The sequence below is a fragment of the Solea solea genome, chromosome 18, assembly GCF_958295425.1.
Source record: "Solea solea chromosome 18, fSolSol10.1, whole genome shotgun sequence".
NCBI classification, from domain to species: Eukaryota; Metazoa; Chordata; class Actinopteri; order Pleuronectiformes; family Soleidae; genus Solea; species Solea solea.
The window spans coordinates 7,004,469-7,017,813 of record NC_081151.1 but is presented as its reverse complement, the minus strand read 5'-3'; the positions used below and the strand labels follow the sequence as shown (position 1 = coordinate 7,017,813).

Below are 13,345 nucleotides of genomic sequence, written 5' to 3'. Positions count from 1 at the left end.
TCAGTATTCAAATTAATTTGGAGCCATGCTGAGAACAATATTCCATTAAATGGTTTGTAAATCACTCAAACGCACACGGACACAATCGCACGCGCGCACAACAGCTGTGCAGACACACTCGCACAATGCGGTCAAAAAGTCATATTATTGTGATTCTTTTTTGGACAGATATTGCATTTCAAAATAATTGTATGATTAAAAATTTGGGGTTTTTTTGGGATCGCGGTGATTTGACGGAATGTTTTTTTGGGCCAGAATCCCACTATAATTCTATTTTGTTGCACATTTCTTCCCGATCAAATCACTGTGGTGTCTTTGACTTTGAGTATTCTGTAATTAGTTGTGCCGCCCTATAAAGACACAAATACTTCACACGCAGGTTTGTTTTTGCTCCGGGAGCTCCATCCACCTCACGGGGCTTAGTTTAACGCCAAAAACAAACAAAACGAGCAAAATTATCACCAACCCCCCCCTTCCTTTACGATAGAACATAAAGTCGGAGCCTGGAGGAGAAAAAGGGAGACCCATGAAGACTCGCACAGTCTCTCTGGACTTAAAAAATATTTTATGAAGTTTCTGTCGAATCCACTCTGGCATCCCTGCATGCCCATACCACCAAGGGAGCTAACAAGGTCGATGTGTTTAATGGACTTAGTGCAGGCATACCTCCGGCGGTTGCCAAACTGTCACTGATACGAGCCGAGTAAAAAGCCTCCCCCACCGCAATCAAACCTAATTCGCGGGGCACTTTACACTTTTTTCCGCCTGCTGTTTCATTGTGTTCACACGTAGGACACAAACCTCCGGCTCACTTTTGCGGCTCCATCCCTGTACGAGAGCCTGTAATTGAATGGAGTCGAGGTATTTGCATATGTAATTTAGTGGCGACAATGAGAGCGACGCGGCGCAATCTCCGCGTCAACTAATAACTGTGAAACAAGGTTTAGCTCTTTTCAATCTGGGGCCGCTTCTGTGGTGGAGGCGCCTAATAGTGTGTATCTTACTGCTTATCGGTTTCCCTGAGCCAACAGGCTGTTGTGCTTAGATAACCGTAGTCATTTACTGCGTTAAGTGGCTGATGGCTTCGGCTGGTTTTTGTGTGTGTGTGTGTGTGTGGGCATGCATGAGTATGTGGAATACTTTCATACATGAATGTAATTTGCCAGCCCCTGTGTGTGTGTGTGTACTTTTCGCCAACCCCGCCCCTCACCAAGCTTAGTTCCAGTCCCCACCAGCATGGATGAGCGAGATTAAAGTCACCCGTATTGCACTGAGCGCCAGGAGACATCAGGAAATTAAGAGAAAATTAAACAATGCAATTTGCATACAATTGCACAACAGCGGGCGTCAGAGCGGCTCGGTTAGCCTCCGTCTGGTCAACCGCTCTGTGTTTCATTACGCATGCAAACAAACTCTGGACGGTCTTATTCAATCACGGGCGTTTGTTTGCACTGTGGGGGAAAGAAATTACAGCCGTTCAACAGTTTCTTTATTCATTATGCATGAGCTTCGTCGAAGTGTATTGTGCCGTTGCCCTGTTTTACTTGTAAAAGGAAACTACTGTATCGCTGCACAGCGATTGGAAACAAATCACAAAGCTTGGATTTAGATTATTTTGCACGCGTGAGCCCCGCATCCACGCTGACATTTTGGGTCTGACATTCAGACTACATTCAGTCTTCCTCTGAGGTGTTTGAAATACACGACCTGCACCCTGCTGAGAAAATCTTTTCTCTGTCTACCTCAGGATACAAACAGGCTGCTATTTTCGTCTCGCCTGCTCCTTTCCACTACTCACACATTCAGATGCAAGGCATCACCCTTTTTCTTTCACAAATACGGATATTAAACCACCTCTCCACTTCTCTCCTATCACACAGTGTATTCACAGCCAAACAGTGAGCTCTCCGTCTCCTTTCCTGCGCCCTATTCAGCCAGCCTCACCTGGCTGGTGACTATTCTGGTGAAATATTAATGTGCTCAGTGAAGTGTTGTTTGGAGTGCTGCCCTGACTCTGAGCTTTGTTTTCTGGACAGTGGAGGAAGCTAAGCAGGCATTCAGAGGCTCAGGAAGGATCCCACACAGCGAGAGCAGCAGCAGCAGTGAGGACAACCTCAAAGCGGACTTGTCCTCGCTGTCTCAGCCAGTGTTTGCTCCATGCAAATGATTCATGAGCGCAATATTAAGCCCATCCAGGGCTACGTTGAGCTTTCACAGTAAGTCATGCAGCAGTGAGAGATCCCTTCGCCTGAAGCATTGCAGGACGTACATTTGTCCAAGTTTCAGCTCCCACGTTAGCCCTCTTTAGCTCCAATCAGCCACTCAAACCCTTCCTTCAGCATAGCCGTGCACGCTCCCCCCACCATGTTGCCTCTCGCTTCAACTTTTAATAAGCTCTGGAACTGCAGGTGCTGCCAATACTTACATGAAGGTGGTTTTTTTTTTGTGTGTGTGTGTGGAATTCATCCGTGCACTCTGAGTTTTGAGGCTTTTCTCATAGATGCCTAAATAAGGAATGAGCTTAGTAACTGGGAGCTGCTCCCTCTTGTTCTGAGTCAACGCTCTCCTGTCAGTTTGCTTACACCACATCGCCCGAAGATCCCTCTGGGTTTGCGCTCAGGTATTCACACCACGTTGTGTTTGTACTATACGCATGTGCTCTTGCATCAGCGATTGTTTGTGCATGTTTGCCCGACGCCTGCTGCATACATGTCTGTCGGCTGTCTGCACGCGCACACACACACACACAGGGTTTATTTTTTGAAGTGGCTGAAAATCTTTTGGCCCAGTGCATCAAAGAGCACTCTAGAGGAGAGTAGAGTATAGAGGCCGAGGTTTAGTTCGAGGCTCCTAATTTGCAAATGCGAGAGCAGGGATGTGGGGTTTTATGTTTTACGCAAGCATAATGCTGACGTTCCTTTTAGCTGTGCTTATCTTGCATCCTCAGTTTTGAGTCTTTCTAACCATGCACTCGCAGATTAAGCATATACCTGAGAACAGAAATAAGTGAGATAAGAGCTCACACACGGCACAGACGCAGACACTGGAGGTCCAAAAAAAAACATCCACTATGTTTCTAACTGAGCTTGAAAAAGAGCCCTGTACTGCTGGATCATGTCTGTTTGTGTCATGCCGGTCCCCGCGCACACCAAAGCACACCCACAACAAAGAATAGAAAAGGGCATGCCTCTACATTAAAGAACAATAGTGTGAACTTGCCAATTCCATAAAGTACTATGAAAAAAAGAGTCGCTACACAAGTGAAAGCAGGCTGTACTTAAAGTACTCATTTGGTGATAGTTTGACTGTATCAGACATTATTTTTATATATTTTAAAAGTTAGGCCACACTGTTGCCGGGCGGCAAAACGACCCTACATTACTCTCTGCATTACCGTAATTACACAACAGCAGTTTCTGAAAGGTTATTTCACTCATGCTGTTCCAGGAAGCCAGAGAATCAGCATCTTTGTCGTCAGAGAGGAGAGAGTGGGAGGAACACCTGTACCTAGTTTCCATTTCTTTGGCCTGTTTTTGCACATTGAGGGTCAAGAAAACCATTATTGTAAATATGCTTCACACTGTTCCAATTTCAAATTACAACTGCAGTCTTATCCTAAATATATCATTTTTGTTTTTCTTCATATTGAATGAATACACTATTTTAACATGGATATTGTAAGTTATTCTGGAAAAATGGACAAAAGCATTTAGTTACAGGACATCCTCTGGTCCTTTTAACGGTTAAAATAAGACGGAGGGTTAGGCGTTTAAAGGGTTAAAATCAAATGACAGACAATTATAAAAACATTGTTGGAGCCAAGCTTCCAACACAGGGCAAAAAACTACAAAATGTCTAAAACAAACATTGTGAACTTATCAGGTCATTCATATGCAGAAATACCGCACGCAATATGCGTCCATAATACTATATACACAGAATATGATGACAGGGATGAGCGCTAATGCCGGCAATCGTGTTTTTAAGACACACAGGATTAAGTGTTAGTGACGACTGGCGAGGATTTCATCACTTTGGATGCAGCGGCATTTTGTCATCGTTTGACGGAAGATCAGTCCAGCGTGTTTTGAAAAGGCACAGCAAACAGCTCTTTATCAGTGTCCGTAAAGGAAAGAGTGTGCATGTGTATGTGTGGGAGAGGGAAGAGTAATAGCGGGCTGGCTCACAGTGGGTTCCCTGGTTTATCATGTGACACCATCAGCGGCTGTAGCTCAAGCCGAGGCCTATGGAGCAGACGTGCAGGTCAGACACATTGGCCAAAGACGGGGGTTCTTTTTGTTATTGGTCCACAAAGAAACAAGCAACCAAGAGAGTGTTGGTTATACCGAGCGCTTTCACCAAAAGACAGCACTGTAACAGCCATGTGCTACATGCTACGCCATGTGCTCTGCTCTGTAGCCAGAGACAAAATCCCAGTCGTCTGTTCTATTCTTTGAAAACACAAAAGTGCTGCATTAATAAAGGCGCGTTACTGCAGGTACTGATGAGATAATTAAAGGCTTTGAGGGAACATGAGCGCAAAGACTTGTCAGATGCCCAACAGAGCTTTATCATAATATCAGAGTTTTAGCATATAATAATAGAACCCACTTTTCATGATAAATTATTCCTCGTTACACAGTAAACTACCTCGGAGTGTTCAGGCAAAAGATTGAGCAAACAATCGATGTAACCCCCATTGGGTTTAACACAAAGGGAGACGCCAACAGCAGAGCCCCAAAGTGCACAAAAAGAAAGTATTTATGATGACTTACCGGCAGGCAGAAAGGGAAACAGAATCCAAACGACAGAAATCCAGACATCAAGAGACACGAGGGGTGAGGCAAAGCTGCAACAATGGGTGCAGAGAGACTAAATACACAAATGAACAAGGCACAGGTGAGACTTGTCAGGCAGGTGATCAAAGACAGGAAGTAGAGCAAGGAAACAGCACACTACAAAGTAAAACAGGAAGTAGGATCAACAACACAAAGTGCAGAATAAAGTTAAATATAAATGAAATGCCGAGGAAAGTCTAAATGGGAAAACTTTATGTCCCAGCGGAAAAACCCAAAGAGTCACAATTGCTTTTTTTTAACTCAAATTATTTTGTATAATTGTCACAACTGTTTTTATAACTTCATATTTAAAGAGCCGGATGAAGCAGAAATGCCATTATTCTCATTACTTTGGTTCAACTGGCTCATCACGCTGAACTTGTTACTGTCAAGTTTAATCAAATTTAATGTTATAATTTAAAATTTTGATTAGGTTGTAGCATAATTATGGCAACAACAACAAAAAAGAAAGAACCGAAGACAATTAAAAAAGTGAATTGCTTTTTTGTTTGGATGGCAATCAGTGCAGCCTGTTTGTGTTTTACTTGGAAACTCTTTGGTGATCTTACACGTTCGTGTTGTTTGTGTTCATTTTCAGTGGAGAACAAAACCTTTTAGGCAGAATTGCACATCACATCTGTAGCTAAAAGTGCAGCAGGAAGTGTTCTCTTGGGAGTGAGCTGCACTAATATATCACCGGAATTAATTGTGCTGAAACATTCAAATGCAGGCCGAAAGTGACCGCTGTTGTAATAGGCAATAACTCCAGTGATGCTGTGTTTTTTAAAGTTTCAGTGGACCCACTTTGGTGCTTGTCATATGTGACTGCTCACAGATTTTTTTTATGAAGCCCTTCCTCCTCCATCCAAAACAGCCCCCTATCTTATGGAGTGAAACTCGTGTATTCACAAATTGGCTCATATCACCTTTATCTCTCCACGTCCCCCCCCCATTCGCTCTAATTTAAATTGAAACACAACTCCTGCACTACGCTCCACTTGACTCCTGTTATTATTATTCGCACGTCTTCACTCTTGAAGATATTCCACTGTTGTGCTCCCCGTGAGTCGCACTCGATAAGAGCTCCCGCTAAACACTCGCATGCAAATGGAATTGCCAAAGATTTTTAGGTGGAGCGAGTTAGCGATAGTTGTTAGCGGAGGAGAAACACGGGAGGAAATGATGGTGGAACAAAAGTGACACCAAAAATGATCATTATTACAATTAACCAGACAATGTTTAGCAAGAATGATCCTATGTACTGTATATACTAACAAAGTGGTTGAATTTAGAAAGGTCATACAAATTGGCATATGACTCATTTGTTTAAATAAATATAACATTTATTTAAACACAACCAAAGTTAAAATGTATTTTATCTGTTTATCTGCACCGCACTTCACAGTCAGTTTTATAATAATAGAAGAGGTCAATTCACTCTCTTACCGCTTCCACCTTTGTTTTTAATATCATTATTATTGTCATTTTACCTCAAAATATAAGGATTGGAGTTAAATGAATGTTGGCCATTTGGACACAATTCCCAACGAGTCAAGGCAATGACTAACTTTTGAAAAACCGAATAACTTAATGCCCAGAAATTGTCAAGATTAAGATAAGCAATTATTTCAAATGACTCATATATTTCACAAGCCAAGTCTTTGTCTTGAAGGAATACTTCACTGATTTGCATTTAGCTTTGTATTATTAGAATAGGGGTCGTATTTTTGAAAAATTGTGCTTCCCATCTTTAGTTTCCCCTGAGTTGATACTCTCTGTTACACTGTTTACATTCTGGGAATGAGGTCCCGCCCCCCTACGAGTGGGTCTAAAAATTGCGGAATTAGGGTTGCTAATTGGGCACGTAACAAAGAAAAGAATGAAGATATTTCTCGACTCAGGTTGAGAAAAAAATACCACGTGAAAAAGCTAAATGCAAATCGGTAAAGTATTCCTTTAAGTACAGACAAATGTCTGCGACGTACATTGTCTCATTTTTGTCGCATTTTATTTTACTTTACTTTACTTACTTTAACAGAGACATACTGTATGCAAGCACGCAGTCCTGCACTTAGAGTATAGACGCCACAGACAGATTACACCCAGAGCGACGCAGAATGAAAGCAGATATAGATTTACATAATAAATCCTCCAACTGCCTCCAGGCTCAGTTTTGATCTCCTACCCGTCATATTCATCGTTCCCCTAGTCCTTTGACAAAATATGCATGACAGTATTTTCATTCTTGACGGTATTACGCTGAACACAGCTCACACCTGTAGTAGGTGCATATCCCTTTTCTTTTATGCCATCCGCTGCCGTTTTCACCAGCACCTCGCTCCCTCTCATCCACCCACTGATGCCGCCTTTCTGGACCCCTATTGACTTCAAACGACGAGGCCTATCTTCACTTGTCCTTTCACACATACCTGCCTTCTCCCAGGAGAATAAATACACACGCTCCATTAATTCATCCCCCTCTCTCCGAAATTTCGGCTCTCTTAAGGGACCGAAGGACTTTCAACAGTGGGTCGCTCTGTTTACTTTGTAGTCTCAGGAGGGATATTCCCAATTTAATGGATGAGTGTGGATGTGAGCTGCAGCGGCGTTTACATCTCGCAATGCCAAACACAACGTGTGTGTTATATTTTTCTATGAGTATAAATATGAACTGGTAATTGATAATCATGAAGTTAAAGATGCAAATACGTCGATGCATGGACCACTGCATCAATCTGAATCAACGGTGGGCAACGTTTTTTTTTCCCAGAGGGCCACACTGACATAAATTAACCCTTAATGCTCATGTAGCACGGATCCGTGCCGCAGGTGCACCCATGGGAAATTGCAGTGGGAGTAATACACAACTCCTTATATGGACATCATGGGCGTGTGTGTTCATAGGTCACATATTGTTGTTGAGTCAAAGTTCTGATTCATTTGATATTGCATTTTAGTAGTAAGGCTGTATAATGTAGCAATAATTGTGCAGAAGTCACAAAATTAGACCGTTTTTCTTTTCCTTTTGTTCGTAAAAACGAGTCAAGTGAACTTTGACCTGGGACATACAAATTTCACAAAGTCAATCCGATTTTAAACATTTTGAGTACTTTTTGCTAGTTGGTGAAATTATTTATTTTTTTCATCAGATTGCCTCGGTTGTGCTGAAAAAAAGGATATACGACACTCTATATTGCACATTCTTATAGCCTCTGTATATACTGTACATTTAAACATAGTAATGGGAAAAAAGCAGCCAAAATGCTCTGTGATCTAAGGGTTAAATGAGCAAAATCATTCAACAAAATACAACATGCATAGCATTTACATTTTAAAAGTGAAAATGCTGTAAGAAACACAGTTGTTGTTTTTTTTCCTGTGAAATAACGTTACCGATACATTTTCTTTCCTATAACTATTTCAAAATAAAAGCATGACTTCTTAAATGCTACCGTAAGGGTGTGAATCAGTCTGAATTTGTAGTGTTTCCTCATACGTCCTCGTGACATTCTGAGGCTGGTCCTCGTCTTCGCTCCGACTCTGTCCTCACAAAGTTGAGCTGAGCAAGAGTCAACTTGAGGTCATCCGTGAGGACGTCATAAAACTGGTTCGCGGGCCAGATCCGGCCCCAGGGCCTTATGTTGCCCGTGTGTGATCTAAACGTACTAAGAAATGTTCGATGACCCGTTTTAATGTCATGAATTGGCTCTGCTGTTACTTGCTGACTGGATCTTAAAAACAGTTGTCAGAGACTCTTTTTTCCTGTTGCGTTTTGCTTCTGAAGTTCATCGCTGCGCTGAAGCACATAAAACATTATGAGGGGAAAAAAATAAATAAATAGATGTCTCTAAAATGCTTGTTTATTTTACGCCGGAGCACTGAATGGTAAGAGGACCCTATTGAAAACTGAAGTGTTCATTTTCTTATATTATATCATCTCAAAGACCTGCTCACTGAGCTGAAAACAAACAAAAAATAGTGTTTTAATGCTTAAGTAAACACGATGACAGACGGACCGTTTGGAAATGATTCAAGTGTCATGAAAGGAAAAATGATAATAGAAATGTAGCGGCCTTTTGTGTTTCGAAGGAAAGTTTCGCTCGATTTTGCTTACTCCAGTTTGTAATTGAAATTGAACGTGTGATGAAAAACTGCACTTCAGCGAACTGAATCAAATCGCTTCCAACGTTAAAAGTATTTTCACTGGATCCCATCAGTGTCATACAAATAGATATAGGACAATAGTATTTGACAGTACATGTGCACGAGATCATGTTGGTGTGTGAGTGTTGCTACCTGAGGTTGTTTATGAGCAAGGCATGCGCTCCGTAGCTTTCATCTCTGAGCCATTCAAAGCGGGTCTTAAGTTATGCTAAGCTAAACTTTGAGCTCTCTGTATGAAACAACCCCTCAACAACCCCCCCCCCCACCAACCAACCTTGCCTTGAGCAGTGATAGGATGAAAAATGGATAGAAGCCCCAAAGGAAGGAGGGGGGGGAAGGTCCATCTGTGAGCTGCATTCAAGGACAACAGTGTTATCCATTTTGGAACCGTATGAACCGCGCCAGTGTTGTCGGCGGCGTTTGGAAATGCGGGCATCTGGATGAACTGTGGATACTACTGTTGTCTTGCCAAGCCAACTGTGATGCTGCAGATTAGACGCGAATCATTGACTCCTTGTTTGCACCAGCGTGACTCCTCTTCTTAGGAGAGAGAGAGGGAGATAATGAACAAATGTGACTGATTGTTTCTGATCAGTGTTGTGGTGAATTACTGCAGCAACAGGAAGTGTTTTCGCAGCACTCTGGTGCTCATAAAAGCTGCTTTTAATCTGATTTTAAGTTCAGCCCTGAGGTGTTGGGGTTTGACTATGTCTATTAATCTCTATTTTGATCTTTTTTTTTTCTCTGCACCCTCTATATTTATATTTTCGCACTAACTATCCCACTGTCGTCTTCTTTTTTTTTTTTCCTGTAGAACCAATTCCACCTGCAGATGTCAGCCCGTGTGCCTCCATCCACCCTGGGCAGCCTGCTGCTGACCGTCCTGCAGGGAGGACAAGAGGACAGAGACCGAGGGAGCCAGAGGGAAGGGAGCTGGGGAGGAGCAGCTGTGATGTGTCCTGGGTGGGAGGAAGGAGGTGACGGGTTGCTGTCGCACCTGCAGAGACACAATGGTTCTACGTGGCATTTGTGGGACATCATCAACCTGACACACATCACGGGGGGCGGGGAAAGAAGGGGGGAGGCCAGCGAGGAGAGGAGGGAGGATCAGATGGAAGAGGAGGCATTGAAGATTCTCTCCACTCGTTTCCTGCGCTCCCCCTCTCCCATCTCCACCGTTCTCCTCCTGGGCTCTGACCCCGAGTGCCTCTCCTCTGTCCTGCGGGTCGCTCAGCGCCTCCATCCATCACTTCCAGCGCTGCAGTGGATCATGGGATACCCCCTGTCTCCAGATTCGCTGCACACTCTAGGAGGCCCCCTTGGACTGCTGGCCTATGGGGAGGTTGGCCGCAAGCCAATCAGTTTCTACATTCGGGATGCTTTGCAGCTGATTGGCCGAGCAGTCACTGCGGCAACCATGGTGAGGCCGGACTTGGCGCTGGTCCAGAATACGGTGAACTGTTATGACAAGCCAAACGTCCATGAGCTGCCGTCTTCGGGACAGTATCTTGCCAGGTACGCACACATAGTTTATACGTGGACTTGTTTCATTAGTGGGAAGTGGAAGGTGGTTTTGGTGTCTCAACATTTATGCACCAAGACTGGGGTCAGTTTGAGTGCTATGCCCCGCAGCCCTTGCACATTTGTCCGAGAAAACTTCTGCAGAGTGGATGATTGAAAAACTTTTTCGCAAAAAAATTCACCATATTGCTTTAGGCAGCATGGGGTTAGCAGTGGTACAGTCAGACTTGGATGATAGCCTGTAAATAGTCTCTCTCTCAATAACCTGCAGCGATCAGTCTAACCCGTTTCTTTTCCAAAAAATGACTCAGTCAGAAAAGTACGCACATTTAAATCAATAATGATACGATATGACGTTAAATATACACTCACAGGCTGCAATTAAATGCCTCGGGTCACGGCACTGAATGACACTGAATTTGCTGCCGCCCTTGTCTGTCCTCCGCACCATCGGGTGGCAACTTTCAAGTCGTGCTGTCACGCTCGAGGGTGGGGAGGAGGTTTTGTATGTGGCATAGTGTTGACACCATGGGAGTTTTACCCGTTTCTTCTTGCTGTGGCTTCAGTGCAGCTTCTGAAGTGGCCTCCATCTCTGTGGTCTCTGATAATGCGATAAAAAGCTTGAAATACATCGTAAATGTTTTTACTTACAGGCTAAAAAAGTGAAATCCTCACATTTGTTGACTCACCCCGCGATATGCGATGGCAGCAACGTGGCATTAAAAAAAATGACGTATTTCTTTTCTGCCAGTTCGCATGGATATTTTCTCAACTGCATTTACTTCGAGAGGTTTTGTGGCTTAAAACGGGCCCACGGCAAATATTAAGCGCACGCGGTGCCTGCCAGCTGAGCATTATCATTACCAACACCCACATAATCACAAGCTGAATTCTTCCTCCTCCTGCAGTTTTACTTGAGCTCTGGGATGCCAGAAACCGTTTGGCATGAAGGGCCAGCGGCTAAAACAAGCGGAGGGGGAGTTGCTTTTGAAAGCAATATTATTTGACATTCACTATTACTGTTAAAAACCCGTTTATTACGTTTAATGTAATTAAATTTTTTAGCCACGCCAGCAAAGTGGATTTATGGGTGACGGTGTCGTACCTGTCAGTTAGCCCACCACTTTTCAAGAAGACATGTTCCAACAGCGACTGGACAAATTGACTTTGAATTGCATACAGACATTCATTTTCCTTAGAGGAAATAAACCTTCTATATTGTGCAATCGCTGCATTGACAGGATTGTGATGAAGTTTTGTTTTACACACCGATGTGAATTAAAGAGAACGTAGCGCTATTAGGGCTCGTCAAGTTTAAGTCGTATCACAGTTTGCGTTGCATTTCCAATTTATGTAAGAAAGACATAAATTGATAGTATCAAACACATACTTTTTGTTTCCCAGAGCAAGATAAACACAATCACACCAAGTATATTTATAAAAAAAGTTGTTGTTTTTTGCTTTGTCTACTCAGTGTTCACTGATGAAATGAAATCAAATGCTGGGCCAAAATGAAAAAAAAAAAAAAGCCTCTCCAAACAGGACACGGCACAATGGGATCCTTCAATAAGAAACTGGAAAATGTCTTAAAATTGTTCCTCCCACACCTACTAGTTATAAATGCAGCCTTGCGCTTTCACAGACTTCAAATCTGGACACCGGGGGAATGTCACAGTCTCTGTACAGAGCCAATTATGACTCCGTCTACACTATCAGGATAGACTATTTATATGGAGTCCTCCACGTGTGATGTCAGTGACCTTTGTTCCTGGCCTGCGAGGGCCTGATAAAAGAGGTCATTCCCACTGCACTATTCAAACCAGCGCAGATGTAATTCTTGGCCCCAGCTGTGTACTCGCCGATCCTTATCCCCAACCCCTGCACCAGCCAGACGTGCCGTTGCTTCGGAGCACCCTAACAAAGCTGAAGGAAGTGAGAGACTTCAACATGGAAAAGGCAATTAACAGCTCAATGCCCAAGGGACAGAGCCAGGAAGGCAGGAAGGGAGGGAGGGAGCGAAAGAGAGGATGACTGCAGTTATTAACGAGAGAGAATGGTATGAGGAAGCACAAATATGACTATTTTCAGTTCTAACCTATGTGCAATGAGGATAAAACCAAAATGTGAGAAGCCAGCCTCCTCTGATTGTAGTTCTTCCAAAATGTGCAGAATCCAAAAAAAAAAAGTCCCCGGGCACTTATCTGGAAAAAATATATTAGACAGAGAGCGATGAAGAAAGTAATGAAAGACAAACAGATACATGAAAGACATGGGACGTAGGAAACAGCTAAGGAAATGTATGAGTCAAATCAAAGTTAAGGGAGGAGAATCTCATGTGGAAGGGGATGGAGGGAGGAGAGAAGAAGAAAGGAGGGAGGGGAACAGAGCGTTGTTATCAGAGAGTGAGATGTGCCAGTCTCACTCGACACAGCTGCCATCCAGATTCCATCTCCCCTGATAAGATTTAAACCACCGCAACAAGCAAGTCTTTTATCATTCCCCACTGAAAAGACAGACAGACAGACAGACAGACAGACAGACAGAGGGAGTAAACTTTCCTCCAAAACTCCAAAGGAGATGGAGCGATAAGCAAATGACGCAAATGCCCCGGGACTCTCTTATGGAGTCATCATTTACGATTCCACGCCGCTGTGTAAACAGGAGCCAGGTATTAGTGAGAGGAAGCCATCCCTCTTTTGACACCACCAGCCACCACTCATCAGCCGGCACTGGCATCCCTTTAAAATGCAACCCACTGACTCCATAACTAAAAGTTGATGCTGCTCAAAAAATATGCAGTTGTTTACATGTCCCTGCTCTCG

At 43.4% G+C, this 13,345-nt stretch overlaps 1 protein-coding gene across 1 annotated transcript in view; it reads left to right on the top strand.

Annotated features, from left to right (window-relative positions):
* The window catches only part of grin3ba (glutamate receptor, ionotropic, N-methyl-D-aspartate 3Ba), a 73,676-nt gene that overhangs the window by 29,668 nt on the left and 30,663 nt on the right, over window positions 1-13,345 (top strand). Inside the window, exon 2 of the mRNA XM_058615783.1 lies at window positions 9,817-10,517. Coding sequence (XP_058471766.1) covers window positions 9,817-10,517 — 701 coding nt within the window. The remainder of the gene's footprint in view (window positions 1-9,816; window positions 10,518-13,345) is intronic.